The 18,036-nt window shown below is 47.8% G+C and overlaps 1 protein-coding gene across 1 annotated transcript in view; it reads right to left on the bottom strand.

Moving 5' to 3' along the window:
- Window positions 1–18,036, bottom strand: part of MYH16 (myosin heavy chain 16) — an 83,380-nt gene that overhangs the window by 17,221 nt on the left and 48,123 nt on the right. The window contains exons 21-32 of the mRNA XM_024571468.4: window positions 16,112–16,248; window positions 14,662–14,743; window positions 12,452–12,625; window positions 10,910–11,137; window positions 9,736–9,840; window positions 7,482–7,568; window positions 7,118–7,263; window positions 5,939–6,029; window positions 5,201–5,257; window positions 4,493–4,579; window positions 2,385–2,630; window positions 1,815–1,932 (exon numbers count right to left, since the gene is read on the bottom strand). Of these exons, the coding sequence (XP_024427236.2) occupies window positions 1,815–1,932; window positions 2,385–2,630; window positions 4,493–4,579; window positions 5,201–5,257; window positions 5,939–6,029; window positions 7,118–7,263; window positions 7,482–7,568; window positions 9,736–9,840; window positions 10,910–11,137; window positions 12,452–12,625; window positions 14,662–14,743; window positions 16,112–16,248 (1,558 nt within the window). The remainder of the gene's footprint in view (window positions 1–1,814; window positions 1,933–2,384; window positions 2,631–4,492; window positions 4,580–5,200; window positions 5,258–5,938; window positions 6,030–7,117; window positions 7,264–7,481; window positions 7,569–9,735; window positions 9,841–10,909; window positions 11,138–12,451; window positions 12,626–14,661; window positions 14,744–16,111; window positions 16,249–18,036) is intronic.

Here is an 18,036-nt window from a genome sequence, read left to right as displayed (position 1 = left end):
AACCAGCACCAGAGTGGCCCAGTTTGATTGTGGGTATCGGAGTGGAAGATTGAAATCCGGAGGACAGTGAGGCGGGCGCCATTGCTCCCACTCGGCCCCTCCCCCACGTACAGCGTCACAGCGCAGCCACCAGCATTACCCCGCCCCGGTGAACACCTAAGGCTCCGCCCCTTAAAGTAACAGACGTGCAAAGACAAACAAACAAAAAAAATGGCCCAAATGACAGAACACTTCAAAGCTCCTGAAAAAATACAACTAAGCGATGAAGAGATAGCCAACCTATCGGATGCACAGTTCAAAGCACTGGTTATCAATATGCTCACAGACTTGGTTGAATCTGTTCGAAAAACAGATGAAAAAATGAAGCCTATGCTAAGAGAAACAAAGGAAAATGTACAGGGAACCAATAGTGATGAGAAGGAAACTGGGACTCAAATCAATGGTATGGACCAGAAGGAAGAAATAAACATCCAACCAGAAAAGGATGAAGAAACAAGAACTTGGAAAAATGAGGAGAGGCTTAGGAACCTCCAGGACGTCTCGAAACGTTCCAACATCCGAATTATAGGGGTGCCAGAAGGAGAAGAGGAAGAACAGAAAATTGAAAACTTATTTGAACAAATAATGAAGGAGAACTTCCCTAATCTGGCAAAGGAAATAGACTTCCGGGAAGTCCAGGAAGCTCAGAGAGTCCCAAAGAAGCTGGACCCAAGGAGGAACACACCAAGGCACATCATAATTACATTACCCAAGATTAAACACAAGGACCTACATCCAAGATTACTGTATCCAGCAAAGCTATCATTTAGAATGGAAGGGAAGATAAAGTGCTTCTCAGATAAGGTCAAGTTAAAGAAGTTCATCATCACCAAGCTCTTATTATATGAAATGTTAAAGGGAGTTACCTAAGAAAAAGAAGATAAAAAATAGGAACAGTAAAAATGACAGCAAACTCACAGTTATTAATGACCACACCTAAAACAAAAACGAGAGCAAACTAGGCAAACAACTAGAACATGAGGGTGGTCAATAAGGGAGTGGGAGGGGGAGAGGGGGGTAAAGGTACAGAGAATAAGTAGCATAGATGATAGGTGGAAAATAGACAGGGGGAGGGTAAAAATAGTGTAGGAAATGTAGAAGCCAAAGAACTTATAAGTATGACCCATGGACATGAACTATGGGGGGGGGGGGAATGTGGGAGGGAGGGGGGTGGGCAGGATGGAGTGGAGTGGGGGGGGAAATGGGACAACTGTAATAGCATAATCAATAAATATATTTAAAAAAAAAAAAAAAAAAAAAGATTTCTTCTAATAGAAAACCAAAACCAAAACCAAACCCAGTGGTTGCAGTATTGTTGTCCTGAAGGACATTGACCAGTTTTGTATCTAACTTAGCAGAATTCCTTAAGCCTTCTTTTCCCTGCTGACTATATATCGATAAATCTCAGCCCCTTGTGCTCTTCAAAGGCAGCTTTATTCTTCTGGTTCCCTGATTACTCATACATGTTTGCTTTATGTTAGTATGTGGGTCATGTTTTAAAACATTTATAAAGTGTCAGTATGGCTTCCCCTCCTGCAGATCTCACAGGGTACTTGGGAGAACTGCTTTGGTTCCCTATTTTACCCTGTCAAACCGTGACTTGGAACACTCAGAGGGTAAAATAAAATCTCCTCATGTCCTCACAGAGGATGTGAATTTTCCAAAACCAAGAGAGCTCTGGGGAGAGGACCTAGATATTCTTTCAGTTTGCTTGCAGATCCCTCTTCTGTTCCTTGCACTGTTCCTAAGGAAGCTGCAGTGGGGACTGAACTCACCTTGGAGACGGGTCCTGATGGCATTGATTTCTGCCTGGTTTCTCTCCAGCTCAGCCACCTTGGCGTTGGCTTCTACTAAGCTATCTTCCAACTTTCGGACATGGGCCTCGGCATTCATCTGCTCAGGAAGAATGCATTCAGTGGGGAAATGGGGCCAGGCCGCATGTACTAGGGAAACCCAGGCCAGGCCTTCCCTACTTCCACCTGAGTTCCCCTAGTGCAGCCTCCTGGGTTTCCAGCTCCTTGAGGATATATTCATATTAATGTAATGATAATCTTAATAGCGTGCATTTACTGAGCTTTTCTTATGTGCCAGGAACTTTTATAGACCTCCCAATAGTGCTATGAGGTAGGGATTATTATTATCCCCATTTTACATAGGAGGAAACTGAGGCACAATTGGGTTATGTAACTTGGCCAAGGTTATATACATAGTTGGTGGGGGTATGTGATGGGTTCACCTTGGTTCCAACTAAAACAGGACTGGGACCTGCTGCGGGCTCAGGAAATATCTGTGCAGGAGCCAATGCCTGGGCACCTTCCCGTCTCTGGGGGTGGGGCTTCCCTCACCTTGGACTTCTGCACAGTCTCCATGCTGGCATTGAGGTCATCGATCTCTGCCTTCATGACCTGCTTGTCCTTCTCCAGCTTGGACTTGACCCTCTGCAGGTTCTCTATGTGCTCCGTCAGCTCGGCCATGGAGTCCGTGTGCTTCTTGCGCAGTGCAGAGGCCGTTGCCTCGCTCTGCAGGGCCGCCTCCTCTAGCTCCCGCCGCAGTTTCAGTAGCTCCGCCTCTCGCTTGCGGTTCTGGTCAATCTGGGGTAGAGGGGGATTAAGGTTTAGCAGGATTGGCTGGCACTGGTCTCCTTGGGATGGATACCGCCCACCTGATCAATGGTCCTCTGACATTCCTACACCCCACTAATGAGATGTCCTCATTGAAATATCAATCCTAAGCCTCTAGGTGGGCTGAGTATAGGATTTGATAGTGTTGTGTGTTGAAGATATGTTCAAATCTCAACCCCAATACCTTATGTGACCTTATTTGGGAACAGGGTTTTTGCAGATGCAAACCAGTTGAAATGTTGTACTGGATTAGGGTGGACTCTAATCTGATGACTGGTTGTCTTTACAATAAGAGGGAAATTTGGACCCAGAGAGGAAATTTGGTCACAGATGCCATGTGACCACAAAGGCAGTAACTGGATGATAAAGCTACAAGCAAGCAGCAGCAAAGATCGACTGCAAACCATCAGAAGCTGGGAGGCCTAGAACAGATTCTGTCTCAGAGCCTTCAGGAGGAACCCATCAGGCAGCCCCTCATCCATAGCTTTTGCTCTCATGGCTCCCTGTTGTTCTCTTAACTCCCTGCGCTGCTAGAGGTATTCCCTTTCTTAAAGCCCCTCATTCAAACTATCTGGGATGACTTTATTTTCTGCCAGGGCCCAGCCACAGCTGGATACCTGATTCAGACCAGCTCCTGAAGGAGCGGGCTGTGGCCAGGATGATGATGGTGTAGGACCTGAAGTCCGGGGGGTACAGGAAAAGATTATCAGCCCCCTGGTGATAAGAGACTCCATTTCTGCTCTCTGCTCTTACCCAGGGTCCACATAGCTGACTACATGAAATTAGGAGAGTATCATGTGGCTTCTGCTGGTCTCCATGATTCCTTCATGTGATTGGAGGAAGATACATTCCACCCCAGTAGGCATGGTTCAGGTTCTAGCCCCCATTTGCCTGTTAGTGGGTGCTCTTGGAGTGTGGGGTCGCCCCACCATATTAACCTTGTCTTTATTTCCTGTATTCTGGTGCTCTAGCTTCTGGGGCTTTGCTAACCTCCAAAAGATGGGCCCCTCCCAGAATAAACTAATCCCTAGAGATAGCAAACAACTCAATTTCAATGACAAACCAACCAATCTAGAGCCCACCCTCTACCCCCTTCCTTTATATACAGCTCTCATACTCTCAGCCACTATCCACTTGCCCTAATCACCCAGGGCCAGGCACCAGACAACTAGAGTTGGCCTCTACGCCCCACAGCCCTCTGGAATTATCTGAACTAGCCGACCTAAGCCTGCTCCCAGGCCTCACTTGTTCCTTCCCTGGAAACCATAATAAAGGCTCTTACCCACAATTCCCCCTCCCTCTGCCTCCTGACTGACCCTGATGCTTCTCTGTGTGGCTCTGCCTGGTGTTCCCCCTCCTTTTGGGAACTGTAACAAACTATAGTTGACCCTTAAACCATGCAGGTTTTAACTGCACAGGTCAATTAGTTGCAGTCAATTGAGAAAAAGCCATGTATGAGTGGACCCATGCAGTTCCAACCTGTGTTGTTCAAGGGTCAGCTATACATCTTCAACAGCAAGTCTCTCCTCAGCTTCTGGCCTTATAGTACTTCAGATTTTCTTTTAATACACTATGTTTTAGAACACCCACCCTTTGCATTCAGTCCAAATCCTGCTTCCATTAGTGCTATTGAACTAAGGAGCTCCAAAAGGAAGTGGACCAAACCAGTCCCTCTCTTGCCTACTCTTTATTACTAATGGGTTTCTCCTCATGCTGGCCTCAGGAGTTCAACAAAAACTGGCTGGTCTTTATCCTACTGTTCATCATCCAGCACTTTTTTCCCCCTGCAGGCAGGCAGGAATAGGGGTTCCCAGGGCCCCCAAGGATGGTACCTGAGCAGATGTGGCTCCCCCAGCCTCTTCTAGCCTGTCGCTGAGGTCTTCAAGGTCCCGGGACAGGTCACTGCGTTGTTTCTCCACCTGAGGTGAGAGTGAATGACACTGACTGAAGCCACCCATGCGCCCCTTTTTCTGCAGGTGTCCGTGAGGCCAGGGGTCTGCACTCTCTCTGCCACCCTACATGCCCAGTGAAGGAGGCTGTCGGTCCTTCTCCCTGCACTGGATGGGCCTTCATACCCATCTTACCCCCCAGCCCAGTTTGGCTGAATCTGGAGTTCAGGTGTCTTAGGATTTATTTCCCACCAGCTTTCTGTTGTCATTCCTGTAGGATCTCTGCCCTCAACCCTCCCTCGACTCTTTGCTTTTCCTTTTACATCTTTGTACCTGTGCAGGTAGGTGCCATTTCATCCCTTCTTCCTAGAAAACCCCCTTGCCTCAGTTTGTTGAATTCAATCTTCAAGTCCTCAGGCTAATGTTGCCTCCTCCACCTACCCCAGGCAGAACCTGTCTCCTCTCCTTGGTCTCATATCACATGTTTTAATCAATGTTCACGTGTAGCACAGTGCCTGGCACACATAGGTGCTCAAGAAACAATGAAACCTTTCAAATGGAAAGCTGTCCTCCTCTCTGTTTCTGTTTATGGTTGGATTGTAGCTGACACGAGGTCCTTTGACTCGAGAAAGGTAGAAGTGTATCTCTTACCTTGGCTCTCATTGCCCTTTCAGCTTCCAGTTCTTCCTCCAGTTCCTCAATTCGGGCCTACGGGACAAATAAGCAGAAGAAGAGGGTTTAGGGGGTTTATCTTTCCCTGTGAAGTTAGAAACTTACCCACTTGGCCTTTTATTTATTTATTTTTAAAGATATTATTTATTTATTTTTAGAGAGGGGAAGGAAGGGGGAAAGAGAGGGACGGAAATATCAATGTGTGGTTGCCTCTCACACGCCCCTACCGGAGACCTGGCCTGCAATCCAGGCATGTGCCCTGACTGGGAATTGAACAAGTGACCCTTTGGTTCACAGGCTGGTGCTCAATCCACTGAGCCACACCAGCCAGGGTCCATTGGCCTTTTAAAATGTAGGTAATGGAAGGGAGCTAAACATATAATGGGCACTGTCAAAAGCAGAGGGAACCAATGGCCCTGAAGCAGGAGGGAGGCATATGTGAGTCCCCTCAAGGAGCCAGCGTGGCTGGACAGAATGATGGGGGGAATGGTGGGTGATGAGGTCGGTGAGGGAGCAGGGGATTGTGGAGGGTCTTGTAACCATTGGAAGGACTTTGGGTTTAACCCCGAGTGAGGGGAACATGGGTCATTCTGCGAGGACTCTCTGTGGCAGTCTTGCTCCTCAGGAGAACATAGCAGGCAATCAGCCGATTTGAGCAAAGGGTACAGGGAAGTGAAGCTCAAAAGGTGAGTTCAGTCTTCTCCATCCTGGACACACCTGGTGTTCCTTTAGTTTCCGTTGCAGTGTGGAATTCAGAGACTGCTCATCCTCATATTTAGAGTTGACAGAATTGATTTCCATATCCCTCCTGCAAGAGAAGGTTTGATCTCCTGAGGAAAAAAAGCCCGGAGGATAGACCAGCAAGCTGGCCAGTGAACAGAGATGGGGCTACCGGAGGAGGTCTTAAACTTGCTGAAAACTACTCGCCCCCTAACTCCTAGCATTTGGGGGTGACAGCACAGAAGGTCTCATCCCACAGAGTCCCACAATCTGTTCCACAGGCTCTTCATTCACTTATTATTTCACTCGTGCATTTATTAATTTGACATATGTTTATGTCAGTGAACAAACTAGACAGAAATCACTGCTCTGGTGCAGTTTACGTTCTAGAGGCTCTAGAACCACATTAATGCTTTGCCATTTTAGGGGAAATTTTCCTCCAAAACCTTTCCACCAAAGGCTGTCTCCTTCTGAGGTGTGAGTTCCATGTGTCAAGGAGCCACGTATGAACACTTGAGAGGACAGACCAAGTGGGTGAGGAGGGTGGGCAAGGGCACATGCACCTTCTGGGGGTGCCACGGAAGAAACGTGCTGAGATGCAGATTTGTTGCATTTGCGCCTCATGGCGGTCTGTGGTGCTTTAAAACTGCCTTAGAAAAATATACTTCAAAGATGCATTGTCCAAATTCTATTCCTTTTTTCTTACCTGACTCCTTGTCTCCATCCTCTCAGACTCTTACTTAGTTCAAGTTTACACCTGGACTACTGCAGTAGCTTTCCAATTGTTTTCCTGCTTTTGGATTTTCCTCCACTCCACCTTTCCTCCATGTTATTGGCAGAGTGATATTGATAAAATACCCCCTCAACTTGTGATCTTTGAGAGCCCAGTATATAGATTTTTACAAACTTTCTACTCTCTGGGGTGCATGCATTGCTTCTTACCAGTCTCCTTTTCATCATCCAATAGGCCCTGTTCGAGGCTGGGAGCTCCCTGCAGACAGGGCAGCACTTACCCCTTTCTCCCCATGTCCTCCGTGCTGGCACATAGCAGGTGCTGGCAACAGGCATGGATGCCTGTGAAGCCCTCAGCACAGTGCCTGGCACCTGGCACCATCCACGAAGTGCAAGATATTGCCACTATTGTTACAGATGAAATGAATGACTGCAAGGGCATACTTTTTCACCACCTCCTCGAGATCCAGCTTGGACCGCTCCATCTCATTGAGATTGTCAATGGTCATCTTCAAGTCACTCTCAGCTTTCCGACGAGCCTTTTCCACCTCCACCCGGATTTTCTTTTCCTGTTCCCAGTTATCCTCCAGCTGTGGAAACAAGAAAAGCAAGAGAAAGTAGAAGAGGGGGGGGTCTCAGGTCAGAACACAAGAAGGAATGAGACTGGGCCTGGTTCCTTAGCTGTGGCATCAGAAAGGCCCTCACTTCCGGGGGAACATGTCAGTCCAGTTCCCAAAATGTATCTGAGGACCTTGTGTTCCCATAGGAACCTGGCCCTTAAGCTGTTGGCCCAGTTGTGGGGCATTACCTCATGAATCTGGGTGTTGAGCTTGCTGTTGCTCTTGGTCAGGTGGTTCACCTTATCCTCCTCAGCTTGCAGGTCGTCGAGGGTTTTCTGGAAGGAAAGATACAGATGTGTGTACCATGATGCAGGAGAAGCTGAGCAGACCTAGTTCTCTGCCATCACTTCTGAGCTGAGCTGAGCTGAGCTGACTGCAGTGACTAGCTACTGAGCCCCTGCTCCGGGTGCTGGGTGAGGTCTGGGCAGACCCAAGTGCCTGTCAGCAGCAGGTAGGCCCTTGGGTCAGTAGCGGGGCTCTGGTTCTCCACAGGGCAATGAAAATGTGGGTGGGGGGCCTTCTGGATGTCACAGTGATTGGGGACCACACTGGCCCTAGTAAGTAGTTCCAGGCATGCTGGACATGTTGCCTTGCTCTGGACAATCCAGCACCATGAAGAATAATCTTGCAGCCCACATGCCTGACGTCCCACCCAGGCTTTCATGTAAATAGAACAACCATTTATCCTTTTCTGAACCTGAACCCACAACCACTTATTACATATAACTCTAAGAACTTCTTCATTTAGTATACACTATATTCTTACAGAATGACCTACCATGAAAACTGAGAAGATATATGTGCTGTTGTCAAAATCTCCCCACGAGTTATTCACCATTTGGTTAAACTTCATTAGCGACAGCAGCCACACTTTGCTAGCTGGGTCACCAACACGCCCTCCTGAGCGTGTCACAGATAGGCTCCAGCAGACAAGCCACTGCTCATACTTTCTTCTGCTTGGTCTGCCTGATCTTTTACATATGTTCAACCCCATTATTTATTATAAGTTATTTTCCATTTATTTCCCCTTTATATTAAAGGGTAGGCACTCTACTGATTTTTTGAAGTCATGTATTAATTATATCATTATAATTTTTATTTCAGGATAGTAAGAGAGCCTTCCAAAATAGTTGAGCTTATTATTTGTGGGTTATCTACCTGCCAATTTACCTAATTGCTAAAATTTATTTGTAATCCCCAAATCAATACTCATGGTGCTTTCACAGTCATTCACAGACATGAGCAGATTGGTAAAAAAATTTGAGTCGCCTGTGGTTTCCAGCTGAGGCCAAATGAGATCATGCTCTGCCTTCTTGTTTCAGCTCACGCTCCAAACATGTGTTCCTTTCAGAGTCTATTTAGTGTCACGTTTTTCACATTCTTGTGCTTTTTGGGGGTGATTTCACTCTTTAAAATGGCACCACAAAACAGTGCTGTCTAGTGTTCCTAAGCACGAGAGCCTTGATGTGCCTTACAGAGAAAACTGTGTATTAGATAAGCTTCATTCAGCCATGAGATAGAGTACTGTTGACCAAGGGTTCAATGTTAAGAAATTGACAACAGGTACTAAAGCATCTTTAAACAAACACACACAAAACAACCTAATGTATTGATTGTATTGTATGTGGTATGTATTGATTGGTTGACAAAGTGTTGTGATCAGAGGCTTGCAGGAACCGAATGAACATCAGTATTTGCTAATTTGGTGTGTGTGGTGAGTTTATAGAACGTTTCTCCCTTGAACAATGAGAACTGGGTGTATTTGTTATAGAAAGAGGCTCCAGGTTTGATGGAGGTGAGAATCACAGTCTAAAGGGAGATATTTCCAGAGGCAGCTCAGGGGACGTGTTGTGGATTCAGGAGTCAGCACACATGGAGATGAGATTCCACTGTCTGGTTCTGAGCTTCGACTCGCTTTTTGCCCCTTTGTTTCCAGAGCTAGAAGGTCCCCTGTGCCGCAGTCAGCACTGGTGCTCGTCAGAGCTGGCTCTACATTTAGGAGCCTGAGCCCATAATATTTGGGTGGGTCTCCCTATGACCTCAAGAGCTCACGCATGTTGTTGCAGCAATGTGTCAGGGGTTGCTGGGGCTTTAGAGCTCAAGGACACTTCCATATGCCCCATGTCATCCTTCTGACTCTGGGGATCACACCTCCCAGTGTGTCTGGGGCCATCCTGACTCCTGCCTGCTGCCCTCCTTCTACTCTCAAAACTGTCTTAGTTTGGGTGATAAATTATATGGTTGTGCCACTTAAAAAAACCCAGAAGGAAGGCATCAACATGTGACCATGCCCACTGCACTGATGAGGGAACTGAGATTTAGGGAGTCTGTAAATTCCCTGAGGGTCCCTAGCTGAAGGGTGGCAAAGCTTCGATTTGAGCCAGGGTCTCCAGTCTCTGATCTCTGCCTGCTTTGCCAAGGGGAGGAGTGGGCAGCACTTACCTGATGCAGCTCCTCCAGTGCCCTCTTTTCCTTCTGGAGCTTGGCGATGGAGTCTTCTCGAAGTGAGAGGTCCCCAGTCAAGGTGCGGACCTTGTGATCCAGGGCCTGGAAACCCAGGTGGGGGAGAGACAGGTTGTTAGGCTGGGAACACCCTCTGGTGGGAAGAGAGGAGGGAAAGGCACTTGTTCTGAGACAGGGTCTATGGCTTGGCTATACTCTAGAGTCACCTGGGAGCTGGAGAAATACCAACACCCAGGGCACACCCCATCCAACCAAGTCAGAATCTTGGGGTTGAGGAGAGCAGCGAGAACCACCAGTTTAGGCTTTTGCTACTCAAAGCCTGGTCCTTGGATGTCAGCTGTGGCATTGACCAAGAGTGTGTTAGAAATGTGGATCCTGGGGCCCTGCCAGACCTGCCATCCCAGAACCTGCATCTTATAGGGATCCCGATGGTGTGAGCACATGTCAGAGCTGGAGAGGCATGGTTTTGGTGATGTCTCCCTTCCTCTGTTCATGGACCCCACCCACCTACAAGGGTAGGAAGTGGGCCTTGGGGCCACGGGCCAGCCAGATGGTATCAGGAGCCAGAGGTTCCCCTTGGAGCCACTTGGAGGGGCAGCAACTACTTGTCTGGGCAGAAATCCAGCATCAGCAGGTGTCACCACTATACTTGCTTGTCACCCTATACTTGATAGGGTTGCTTCTGGGAAGGTAGGAAGGGTGGACATGGTGCTGTAGAACACTCTGTGAGGGGCCAGGGAGACCAACTGGGCAGCAGGCTAGTGCAGACTCCTGGAATTCCAGGCTTGAGGAGAACCATTTGGGGCTGGGGCTGGATGGCACCATGATAGGAAGAGCTCTCAGACCCCTTAGCTTCTCTGTTTAGCTTCTCTTTCTATAACAACGGACATGTTCTCAGTTTGCTTCGTCCACCACGGTAGCACTGGCTATGTGTGGCTGATGAGTACTCAAAGTGCAGCTATGTTGACTAGCCGCATTTTTAGGAACCACATTTCACATTATATCGAATTAAGTTAAAATAACCCCCTGTGGCTGGTGGCTAGGGTTCTAGGAAGCACTGCTGTGAGGGTTCCAGGTGTGGCCCCTGCAGGGTGAGTGGACTGGGGGTTTCCTGGCCCTGAGAGGAGCGTGGTTGCACCCAGGGCTTCCTCACCTGCCTCTCCTTCTCTGTCTTGGCCAGTGTGGTTTCAAGGCCTTCCATGTCGCGCTTCAGGTCACTCAGCTCCCCCTCCAGCTTGCGCTTGGAGGCACTCAGGGAGGCAGCTGTGCCCTCCTCTTCCTCTAGCCTCTCCCGCATGTCTGAGATCTGGCTCTCTAGGTCCATTTTGGTCTTCATCATCTGGGTCAGGCGTTCCTCAGCATCCATTAGGTTCTCTCGCTCCTGATGAAAGAAAGAGCACCAGTAAGAGTCAGGGGTCCAGACACCTGTAGGGGACCAAGATCCTTGGCCTGACAGGCTCCAAACAAATGTGTCCTGGGGTTGCGCTGGGCTAGCTCTGAGCTCCTCTGTGAGGTGTACAACAAAGAGTAGTGTAGGAGTGCAATCCCTAGACCAGCTACAGCCCCTGAGAATTGGTTAGGATGCAAATCTTGGCCCTCCTCTGAGATCTGCCTGCATCTGAATCTGCATATTAACAAGATCCCAGGTGATCAGATGAACCTTAACGTTTTAGCAGAGGTGGAGCTGTCAAAAGTCACACAGGCAATAAGTGGTAGAAGAGGGACAACCTGGGCGTCTACTAGGTTCTCCTGGTGGAGATGGGGTCAGTGGTATAAAACAACAACTGGCCAGAGGCAGAAGAGCAGACCAGCCATGTGACTTTTGGTTCACAGCATGACTTCACTGAAATTCAGATCTTTGTCTGCAAAACAAGGGAAACCAATCACTGTGAGGCATAAAGGGATGGGGCACATGAGGTGCTTCTGCAAATGGCAGGTTCTTCCATTACTGCGGTTTTACTCAGTCTCAGTCTTCCCAAACACAAGATAAGCGTCTTGGCTTGAGAAACTTCTCAGGGTGTGAAGAAACAATGTTGAACAGGAAGGACCCAAGACAGAATTGGACCCCTCCCAGTTGTGGGTTTTCTACTGATGGGCTCAAGACCTTGATGAAGTCTGCAAATGTTGGTCAAACTGAGTTTTCTGTGCTGCAGGATACACATGAAAATGGGACATCTTAAGGGGTGGTTGTGAGGGTAAAACCAGAGAAGGACCCTTGGTAAACCAGGAGGGTCACACATGGAAGTGACTGCAGGCATCATAGTGGAATGCAGGGGTGGGGGAGCATTGAGTCAGGCACCCATGGAAACTAGGTCATTTGTTCTCACTGCTGTTTTTCACCTTGACAGGCAAGGAAAAGGAGGCAAAGACGGCAAGTTCCCACGGTCCCTCAGCAGAGCTGTGCTCACTGCGGGGCCTCCTCCCCCCACATGTTGTGGCCCCAGGTCTGGACAATCCTCGCAGGCCCAGCATATCTGTGTGTGCCTGGCTGGCTGCTGTGGGCAAATAAGAATTTGATGGAGACTTTTTGGTAGTCGGGACAAGGGTGACATTACAGTGAAGAGAAGAGAGGCTGGGAATTTCCCATAGTCTGGAGGCACATAATTCTCAGAAGGCTCTTTCATCCTTCAACCCTGGGGATCTGGACAGTTGCCAAGGCCCTCAGCTCCCATCCCTCCCCCAAGGCCCCACATACGGCCTGAAGCTGGATGTTGAGGTCATTCTTCTCCTGGCTGAGCGTGGCTATCTTCTCCTCCATATCCTTGACCTTGTTTAGCAGCTCCTGTGTCTTGGATGCGGCATTCCTCAGCTCCTCCTCTTTGGCCTTCATCTCTTCCTCTTGCCGTGCCACATTCAGGAGTGGCTTGACCTGGGTGGTGAGCAATACCATAGAATGTTAGGGGGGTGGGCTTTGCTAGGGGGCTGGAAGGTGGGCTGTGGGGGCTCTGTCAGACTGGTCCTTATGTCCCCAGTGGGGTGGAAAGCAACTCTGGCTGCAGCTGTGAGGAGGAACCCTTCTCCACAGCCCTCAAAGCATCTCTGGCCTTCACCGAGAAGGCTCATCCTTGCTTAAGATCAGTCTTCAGGATGTTCTTTGATCCGAGGAGTTAGACTGATCATAAAGTTAGATTGCCTTCAGCAACTAGCTGCACCAAGTGTTTACATCTGTTCTGTAAGTTGTGTGTTCTTGGACCCCTGGCTACACTCTCAACTCTGCTTTCCTTCAGCTTTCTCCCTTATTGAGTGCTCTCTCACGCACTCTCTCTCTATCTCTCTCTGTTTCTATATTTATCTCTCTCTTTCTCTCCCTGTCTCCATCTCTCTGTTTCTTTATCTTTTTATGTCTCTTTGTCTCTCCTGTGCCTGTTCTCCAAAGTGGCAAAGTTCTAAAAAGGTTATAGTAAGCATCACAACTTGAAACTATGTCACACTTTTTATTCAGCGAAAGCCTACTAAAAAGTGTGTTTTTCTCCATGGACTCATCCTACCCAGATTATTAAATAAGATTAGCATTTAGTCTTTATACTAAGAGTAAAGGATTTTTTATTTTATGTTTTTACTCATTGGAATAGGACCTTGCCCTGCACGGTTAATTAGTGAAGTTTTACTTTCTAGTAAAGAACAGGGCGGTTTCCAGATTCTGTGTCCTTGTCATCTGTGGTCACTCGTGTTCTGCTTGAGGGGACCTTAAACGCTGTTGGCCTGGGCGTTCCCGCACAGTAATGCGCACACAAAGGGGGCAGGTGAGAAGGGTTCGAGCACTGCACTGGAACCTTTTGATTTCTATTGCTACATAATTACTTTAAAAACAGTTTTAAGAATAATAATTTAATAAACAATTCTGAAAAAGTTTTTAAAATGAAAAAGAACTTAAATCCATAATTTTATGGATAACGTTTTCTTAGGATGAGATTAAAGCAGGATAAGGAAATAAAGTTTCCTTTTAAAATAAAAATGTGAGTTGACGTAAAGAAAAAAGGTCAGTCATAGAACAGGTGGGGAAAGTGCTGGTACTAACTGAGAAATGCTTACCTAGAACCCTCTACAATCTCAGACCCTTGAGAGGACTGGCCTTTGTTGGGGGCAAATTTGGGGATGCAGAACTCACTACTCTCCCTTTGAATTTGTTGTCAGCACCAGCTGTTAGAAAGTACTTTTTCTGGGGCTGGGGGGAGAAGCTTCTGCGTGAGCTATGGGGGCCCAGGGCTACCAGAGATGACCTGGAGCCGGTCCTAATCCCCCACGTGGCTGCTCCGTGAGACAACCATTCTCCTGTCTCCTGAATGTGGCATCCCTACATCCGGCCTCGTCTTGTGCCCATTGGTGTGTTCCCTCTCAATGCGGGCCTCTGTGGGATGCCATGACCCAGTGTGATTGGACCTGCATGCAGTAGGATGATTTGTGGCCTCCTGCATTTGTTGAGGGCAGCCTGGCTGCTTGGGGCGCCTGCAGTGCCATCACCTGGCTGACTCGCACTGCCCTCCCTGCTGTCTTGGAAGAGACTGGGAAATGAGACGTCAGATCTCATGATTTCCTGAGGTCACTCCAGCTCTGAAGCTAAGGATTTCACTAAAGGAGCTGAAGATGCCCCCATCCCCAAGGGTGAGGTACTGATAGCCAAGCCCACTTTTTGCAGGGGCCGGGGGTCCCTCTCCATTTTAAGTGTATTTTATTTTAAGGAATGAAATGAAAGGTGGGAAGACTCACTATGATTTTTTTGAGGAAATAATTAGCCCATCTGGAAGGAAGCCAGACTCTTCTGTCTCCAAGGCAGTCTCATTTTTAGATCGCCCCTGCAGCAACCCGTGGCTTTCCAGCCCCAAGAGGCACCTCTGTCTGCCTAGGACTGAGGCTCCCAGTCTGCAGACAGCAGCAGTCCTGGCTAGACTGGCCCTCAGCTCTCACCTTGTTGTAGAGCTTCCACCAGCCCCAGAAACGCAGCTCCAGGAACTTGCGTGTGTTGCGCTGGATGACTTTCAGGCCAATTCTGCAGAAGAGAATTCGGGGTTGCATGGGTTAACGTGCAGGTGTCAGGGTGGTTCCTCCCAGACAGCAGGAGGCTGAGACAGACCGCTCATTTTCCTGCATTTCCCCTCCTTCTGCTCCCTCATTAGAAATCACCCATTAGTCCCTAAATCCCACATATCAGTAGTCTTTTGAATCAGCTCTTTCTTGTCCCTTGCAGTTTCATTTGGTTGTCATTTACTGATGACTTCCTGTGCACCAGGCCCTGGGCAGGCTTGCGCTGCCATCCACCACCCGGCCCCTAACTGATGACCCTGCCTTCAGCTGGGGTCACGGGGGGCCTGCTGCTGGACATCAGGACTTCACTACTGCTATTATTTATCCATTATTATTATTATTATTATTATTATTATTATTATTAATATTAATTCTATGACCACAACGTGCAAGAGTCGCCACAGGTCAAGCAGGGTAGTCTGAACTACTTTCTAATTACTGTTTTAGGGAGATGGTGGAAAAACAGAATTCTGAGGGCATGGGTGTGGAATGAGGATTTCTGGGTTCTAATCCTGACTCTGTGTGAACCTGCCCCAGTTCCCTAACTCCTCTGACCTCAGTTTTTACATCTGTAAAATAGGGGTATTGGCTGTCCCCCACCCCTTTACAGCATCATCATTATATGAGTCAAGTAAGGGGACAGCTGTGAAAGTGGTTTATACACTGTAGAGAGAAGGGCTTACATTAGGTGGTCCCTGTTATGAGTTCAATTGTGTCTCTTCCCAAAAGACATGTTAAGGTCCTAACCACAGGGCCTGTGAATACATACGACCTTATTTGGAAATAGGGTCTTCACAGATGTAAAATTACTGACTTTAAAATGAGTTACACTGGAATAGAGTTGGGCCCTTACCCAAGATGACTGGTATCCTTACGAAAAGAAAGAAGATGATTGGAAGACACACACACAGAGAAGAAGACCTTATGAAGACGGAGGCAGCGATTGGAGTGATGCAGCCATGAGCTAAGGAATGCCTGGGGCTACCAGGGCTGGAAGAGGCAAAAAAAGTTCCTCCTCTAGAGCCTTTAGAGGGAGCATGGCCTGCCAAAACCTTGATTTCAGACTGTTCACCTCCATAAACTATGCAAAAATAAGTTACTGTTGCTTTAAGGCACCCAGTTTGTGGTGCTTTGTTACAGCAGCCCTAGGAGACTAATACAGACCCCAAACAGGGTTCTTTGGGCCAGCAGAGATATCGGCACCCTCCTCTCATCTCACTGCACCATGTCACTAATGAAGCTGACCACTGTGTGTGTGGCAGGGTCCCTGGTCATTCTGTGTGGATGTGGGCGGCTTCAGCGGTCATGTCCCATTGGTGTTTGTGTTTGCTACCTTCGTTCCAGCATCTTCTTGAACTCAACTCTCATGAGGAAACCCCGGAGCCGACACTGTAACATCGTCATGATCTTGGCTAGACGTTCATCCCGCATATCCTCAAGCTTGGCCAGGATGCCTGCTCGGAAGAATACCTGTAGGAAAGGCACGCCTATCTGAAAATAGCTCAGATGTCACCAGTAGCAGCCACTTGGGGGGCGGTGGTTAAAATCAAAGCACCAGAGGTTCAGAAGGGCTTTTCAGGGTTAAGAGACACAGTCTGGTGCTGGTGTTTGAGGCCCCTCAGATTCAGCTGGCCCCAGCATGGACACCTCCAATAGCAGAGTCGCTGCCAGCCTCAGTGTCCAGTTCCTCTTGCCCTTGGATTCTCCTACAGGTTCCAGCCCTGGTCTTGCACTTACTAGCTCGGTCACATCTTAGGGCCTCAGATACTCCTCTGTGAAATGGGGATGCTAATCCCTCTCTTAGAGGGTTGCTATAAAGATTAAATAAGATAACAGGTGGAAAGGTACTTATGTAAAGTATAAAGTTCTGAGTAAAATGTGAGATCCTTGTAACCCCCACTGCTGTGATTGCCCAGCAGCCAGGGTGGCAAGGGGCCTCCCTTTTTTACCACCATGTACGGCAGCCTTTGGATAGTCATGGTCCCACGGGATCTGGGAGTGGGAAGAGGGGATAGTGATCATCGGAGGCGCATAGTGGATAGTGGGTTGTTGAACTTTCTAGAAAGCAGACAGAGTTGTACTAATACTGCATAATTTCACGCATCCAGCTCTGCTGTGTCAGTGGGACTCACCCCCCAAGAAAACAAGACCAGCTTTGCATATCATGTTAGAAAGATCCCCGAACACCCAACCTGAGGGAAATGCAAACTTAGGTCACAAGATACCATTCACCCCTCCCTCCACTGCAATCTTTAGGACTTCTGATCAAACAAGGGTTGGCAAGGATGTGGATCAAGGGGAAGGTGAGTTCGAGGGTACAACAATTTTGGAAAATGGTTTGGCCTTCTCTCATCAAATTGGACATTTGCACAATCTGCAATAGGCAGCTGTTCTCAGCATATATCTCAGCATACGGGCTGTACCTTGAGGACTCTGGAAGGATGCTGATACCTGGGCATCGGTCATTTCAAACAATTTCTGGGGCAGGGCTCAGGCATCAGTGGTTTATAACGCCCCAGTTGACTCTAATGTACAGTCAAGGTTGAGAATTTGTTCTAGAGAAAAGTCTACATAGGACCATGACTTATAGGGATATATCTAGCAGCACTGAAGGGATGACTGTGGTGTAGCCACCCGAGGCAGTATAATTTGGCCATGATAGTGAGTGGATGTCACCTACCAACCAACAAGGATACATCTTAGAAACATGATTAAATGATAAAAGCATGTCACACAAGAATTTATCAAGTATGATAACCTTCGTGGAGCTCAAACCAGGCAAAACTTTGGGCCATATTGAGTATGTGATAAAACTGTTTTTAAAAAAGCAAAGGGATAGTTAACATTAAGGACAAGGGTTACTCCTGGGGGTGGGGAGGAAGGAGATGAAAGAGATCAAACATTAAGTTCTGGATTTTTAAGTGGGCTCAGGGGTGGGGTCACTTTATTGTGTGTTTCATAATGTAACATCTTTTTAAAAAATATTTATTTATTTATTTATTTATTTATTTATTTATTTTTAGAGAGAGGGGAAAGGAAGGAGAAAGAGAGGGAGAGAAACATCAATGTGTGGTTGCCTCTTGTGTGCCACCTACTGAAGACTGGCCTGCAACCCAGGCGTGTCCTGACTGGGAATGGAACCAGTGACACTTTGGCTCGCTGGCCGGCACTTAATTCACTAAGCCACACCTGCCAGGGTTCATAATGTAACATCTTTTTATAGGCTTCTAATAGGACATGACAGAAATTTCTAGAAGG

The sequence above is a fragment of the Desmodus rotundus genome, chromosome 1 (assembly GCF_022682495.2).
Source record: "Desmodus rotundus isolate HL8 chromosome 1, HLdesRot8A.1, whole genome shotgun sequence".
In the NCBI taxonomy this organism is placed as follows: domain Eukaryota; kingdom Metazoa; phylum Chordata; class Mammalia; order Chiroptera; family Phyllostomidae; genus Desmodus; species Desmodus rotundus.
The sequence above is the reverse complement of the archived record's forward strand: the minus strand, read 5'-3'. Positions and strand labels throughout refer to the sequence as shown.